Here is a 5,700-nt window from a genome sequence, read left to right on the forward strand (position 1 = left end):
TTTATCATGTTTTTCTGGGAACAAATTCTACAATATTATTTTTTAAAAATAATACTCTAATTTTCAAATAACGATTAATAAAATTTTTAAAATGACCGTGAATTTGGGGATGTCATAAAGTACTATTGTACTGTTGTGCCTAGATGCTCAAGGAAGAATAAATGATGACCGATGTTGATAAAAGAACCTTTAATAGAGATCCCTCGAGATCATTATTTAAGGATTAGGAAGTGAGGATAACGGGAATATGTAACTGGGTTATTTGTTTCCTGAAAAATATATAATCAAAGATTATAATATTATGGGTTAAAAACCTTTGTACTCACTCGGTTTCCTAACCTCACCCACTCAGTTTCTTTGTATCATATGAAACAGTATAAAAGCAATAATGTTGGATCCAATGAGATATTCGAGGAAATATATACCATGGTATAAAAGATGTTGTAAGGCCTTTAGTAACCATGTTTATGCTTATGTTTCTTGTATCAGTTATGAGATCCCAAGTATTTGATAATCAATGAAAAATATTTCTTCAGAAATACTTTTATGGGAAAAAATTCCGCAATATAAAAAGTACTTTGTTTTAAATAAGCATAAATAAAAAGGTATTTTCTAATTGTGAAAATAGGGATGTCACAATATTCTTAAGGGTAGACTTCGAAACCTACTTTTGAATATATTATCTCATATGTGAATGTGTATTGCATGATTGGTTGTTTGAGAAAAATTTGACATTATTTCTCCTTAGCTCCCCAAGTATATAAAGAAATATATACCTTAGAAGCAAAGAGAAAATGACAATGATTTTTTCTTAAACATACAATCATACAATATGCATTCACATCCTAAATGAGATAAAGTATTCAAAAAGCTATCCAAAAACAGGGATAACCCAAAATTAATTTCTAAATCAAGTTCACACAGAAGCTCTTGATGATTTTAATCAAGAGACATAAACTAAAGAACCTATTTTTTATTATAACATTATACTTTAAATAATTACGTTATTATATTATACATAATAACATTGTACTTTAAATAAATAATTTGTTACATTTAATGTCTTATATTAATATTTTTTCCTATTATATTCTACTATTTTACTTTAAAAAATTGTTTTTTTTTTTAAATTATAGTGTACTTTTTCATATTTCTATTATGTTAGCATCTGATTTTGGTTTTTTTTATATTATAGCATTGCACTTTAGATATTATTTGTTTTTTTCTATTATCACAATTTACTTTTGGTTTTTCAACTATAACATTCTACTGTAAACAATCATATTACTTAATTAAACTAAATAATTAAGTCGTTATCAATATTAAGCACTTTAAAACTATATTATCATGAATATAAAAACATATTAAGCACTTTACAATACAAACCAATAGCAACCATATTCATTAAACATTCACTAACAAAACAACCTAAGCACTTATCATGAAAATATAAATACATGAATTAGTTATCAATTAATCACTTTATCGATTAATCACTAAAACTTATCATGGAAACAGAAACGCTTTAACCATTCACTTATAAAACATTAAGCACTTATTATCAATATAGAAACACATTATACGATTTATCACTTCATGTTATATGTACTTTAAACTAGTAAACATAAACAAATAACATAATCATACATATGATACATTTTATACATCTAATTCCAAATATCTTATATGTATTGAAACTAGTAAACCTAAACCAATAATAGAATCATACATATTATACATTTTATACACTCAATTCTAAAATTGGGAAATAGACCTTTGCGACCTTTGCCTATGTCAGAAAAAAAAGGGATAGAACCCCAATAACCAGAAAATCGCACCGCTATGAAATGTCACCGAAATATCACCAAAAATATGAAGTCCAACGTCTATGGTAGTTTACTCACCGAAAAATAGTACCAAATCAGAAAACGAAACAAAAAAATACAAACGAATCAAAATCACAACAAAAATCAGAAACACAAGAGATATAGGGACATTCTAGGCCTGACATATTATCTTTTAGTGGTGGCCGAAGGCAAGTGCCAGAGACTATGATGGCTAGTTTTCTAGAAATTGAAACATGGAAAACTCAAAATTACTCCCAAAATCTGTGAAATTAGCAAAAGTATAATGGAGGAAGCATAATACTGTGAAAGGATGTGACATTGTGTCAGAGAAGGGGTCGCCGATCGAGAGAGTTTTGGGTTCGATTTCTTCGTGCGTCAGTGTGAATGATGAAGCTAGGGATACCAAAGATGTTGGAACCCTATGCCGACGACAAGTCTTCGATATAGGAATAATGAAAACGACGCCGTTTCTCTATTTTCATAAATCAAGAAAAGACCTCTATGCTAACAACATGTCATTGGGATCATTCTCCAGAAACGACATCAGTTTCTTTTTTCTACAACATGAATTATAAATATATAGAAAATATAGTAACATACCGACAACATGTCGTCAGCATAAGTTTTCATAAAACCTCGTAAACCCTTTTCGTTTCCCGCTTAAGCTATGGAGACAACATGAGGTCGTTGACATAAATACTCTGGTCAAAAAAAATTGTTCATCTCTTTACGACGACATGTCCTCAGTATAGCATAAGTTGTAGCAAGGACAAGTCGTCGACATAGAAGTCGTCAGTACACGTCTGAATTCTTGTGGTGATCCTCAAACCTATGATGTATACAATCAGCGTAACCAAACGGGTGTTTTGGAACTGCGCACGTAAACTTTCACATATTGTGCCCTGGGCAACTAATTAACACTAAAGCAAAAGGGTTTTTGGGGAGAGGAGAACGAGGAAGGGGACAAGAAATTTAGTTCATTGCTCTTCCAAATATAAAACAACACAATTTAACTTCTTATTTACACACATGTCGCCTCCTTTAATGACTTGGGTTTTAATTAAATGAAGTTGCATTTTTTTTAATGACGGGGCATGGTAGAAACCGGGATACCCATTTAACAATTAGACAAGCGACATTTTAAAACATATGTTTGGACCTTAATGACGCATTAAACTTGCGGATTCAACTTTAAACACCTAGGAAAAAAAAACAACAGTGAATTAAATCAATTCCTAAGTTAGAGTGACGTTACCCTTCAAAATAAAAAAATAACCTCTTAATAAGTTAACATACTCAAACCTAGTACAGTGGATCCACCCTTGTTTGCTCACTGTGTCTTACTAATATAAATAATACGAGAGAACAAGAGAAGGAGAGAGATGGGGCTCAAGCATTATTCAATGGGATCATGGGACATGAAGACCATGTTCCATTGTTGCTTATTCATATTCTTCCTTGGAGGATTAGCAACATTACGATTTTTCAGAAACAATAATCTAGAAGCAGTACTGATCATTAGCAAGGTTAAGGTTACTGATCCTACGAGTACAACGACTAACATAAATACAAGTACACCAGCTTTTGATGATCCGAGAACACTGAACATTGCACCTCCGTCTTCAACGGACAGCTGTGATTTGTTCTCGGGAAGATGGGTTCACGACAACAAAAGTCATTACCCTTTGTATAAAGAACATGAGTGTCCTTATCTTAATGGTGATCTAGCTTGCCTAACCTATGGCAGAAAGGATTCAAAGTATCAACAATGGAGGTGGCAACCCAATGACTGCGACTTCCCTAGGTCTCTTTCTCTCTCACGCTTGAGACAATCTTGAATGTCCAATGTTGCTAATCTTCTTTTGTTATCTTTAGTTTTCTAATGTTCGTTTGTTTGCAATATATAGGTTTGATGGTGAAGCAGTGGTAAAGAGACTGAGGGGTAAGAGGCTATTGTTTGTGGGGGATTCGATAAACAGGAACCAATGGGATTCGATGATTTGCATGCTCCAATCATCAATTCCAGGGAAAAAGGAGGTTAACTCAAAAGGTCTCAATGGTACCTTGTATTCCTTCAGAGCCCATGTAAGTCGTATTTTTCGTTTGCTATATCTTTTAATGTCGCAAACGGTGTGTTTATATATCATACATGCAATTAATTAATCGATCGCTAGTTACATTAAATCATTACAGGACTACAATATCTCAGTTGATTACTACTGGGCTCCGATGCTAGTAGAATCAAACGGAGATGATCCATTTGACCATCGTGCTCACCTTCGAGTTATTCGAAGCAAAGCTATTGAGAAACATGCAAAGCATTGGGTTGATGCTGATGTAATCATATTTAATTCATGTCTTTGGTGGAGATTACCCACAGTGACTCTCTTGTAAGTAGATAACGTAAAGTATCATCACCTCACAAATTAAATTCTTATAATAAGAATCCGATGTTAATTTCCTTAAATATTTTAGCGAACTCATGAAGTTATGTTTCTTTTCGTTTCCAAATCAGGAAGAGTGCTGGATCGTTAATGGGTGCTCCTAATCAAGTGGTTGAAGTTATCGATAGTCCTCGTGCCTACAAGATGGCTCTCGAAACATGGTCCAAATGGGTTCATGCCAACATCAATCCCTCAAAAACCAAGTTGTTCTACATGGGTCATACAGCAGCTCATGCGTGGTATGTATAAAACAAGAATAATAAATTTATGTTTTGGATCATTTTCACACTCTTACTTCATTTTGCAGGGCTACAGATTGGGGAGGCAAGAAGCATGAAACCTGTTATGGAGAAACGGAGCCATTGATGGATTACAGATTTTGGGAAATTGGAACAGATCCCAATATACTGAGAATATTGGAATCATCGTTGAGCAAACTGAAAGCCAAGGGAGTGAATGTGCAAATGATAAATATAACACAGCTAACACAAGCCAGAAGAGATGCACATCCTACTATTTATAGGAAACTATGGCGTCCCTTCACCGAAGATGAAAAGAAGAAACCACATAGTATTTCAGATTGTGCACACTGGTGCCTTCCTGGAGTTCCTGATATTTGGAATGAACTTTTATTGGCTTACATTTTTCCAACAACAGCAATCGCTTACCAATAAGCAATGCTATATATGAAGCCTGAAAGATAATACCAAACCATTCGGGATTAGTTTTTTGCAATGGTGAGATTCGTGACATTTTAGGTTATTAGCCTAGTAGAATACTCAAAATATGTACTTCTGTTCATTCACGCTTTTCAATATGTAGTTCATTGAACTAATAAATATATTATTACCGTTTACGAGATGCAAGTTAAAAAAGTTATCACTACATATTCATGTATTTATTTTAGTTTGTTCCTCAAAGATAAGATTTTGTAAAACACAAAATCATGTATACGCATATGGAGATATATGTAAAATATGATTTGACTAGGTGTAAGATCTATCTAATATATGAGTTTATTTAAAAAAAAAATTAAATATAAAATTTTAAATATTTGAAAAGTTTGAATTTATATTAAAAATAAAGAAAAATATTGAATTATTAAAATTAAAGTGTTTTTTCTCTTTAAATTTAAACAAATAATTTAGATACATAAACAAAGAAACTAATGAAACTTTAATATACAAATTTAGAAATTAGAAGGAAAGTAATAATTAAATTGATATGTATTTATTATTACATTTAAATATTATGTGAAATTTAATAAAATAAAAAAAACCTATAAATTGTCATGTGGAAAAAAAAAACTAATTTAAAATAACCACAAAATAACATATAAAAATATAACAAATAATCAAAAAAATTCTTTATTTATTAGAATAGATAACTTTTATAAGTATAACTGGTGC

General features: G+C 31.7%; 1 protein-coding gene across 1 annotated transcript; it reads left to right on the top strand.

Annotated features, from left to right (window-relative positions):
• The first annotated feature begins 3,250 nt into the window (after positions 1-3,250).
• On the top strand, positions 3,251-4,965 carry LOC111898295 (protein trichome birefringence-like 34). The gene is made up of 5 exons (XM_023894211.3): positions 3,251-3,651; positions 3,755-3,932; positions 4,041-4,237; positions 4,363-4,530; positions 4,599-4,965. The coding sequence occupies exons 1-5, from the start codon at positions 3,251-3,253 to the stop codon at positions 4,963-4,965; spliced, it is 1,311 nt and encodes a 436-aa protein (XP_023749979.3).
• Positions 4,966-5,700: the final 735 nt, after the last annotated feature.

This window comes from Lactuca sativa, chromosome 9, assembly GCF_002870075.4.
Source record: "Lactuca sativa cultivar Salinas chromosome 9, Lsat_Salinas_v11, whole genome shotgun sequence".
Classification (NCBI taxonomy): Eukaryota; Viridiplantae; Streptophyta; class Magnoliopsida; order Asterales; family Asteraceae; genus Lactuca; species Lactuca sativa.

Bases quoted from the DNA above. Each gene is read 5' to 3' on its own strand.
- LOC111898295 (XM_023894211.3), top strand. From the start codon at position 3,251: ATGGGATCATGGGACATGAAGACCATGTTCCATTGTTGCTTATTCATA. The intron at 3,652-3,754 runs GTCTCTTTCTCT...TGCAATATATAG, and splicing joins AATGACTGCGACTTCCCTAG to GTTTGATGGTGAAGCAGTGG. The intron at 3,933-4,040 runs GTAAGTCGTATT...AAATCATTACAG, and splicing joins TGTATTCCTTCAGAGCCCAT to GACTACAATATCTCAGTTGA.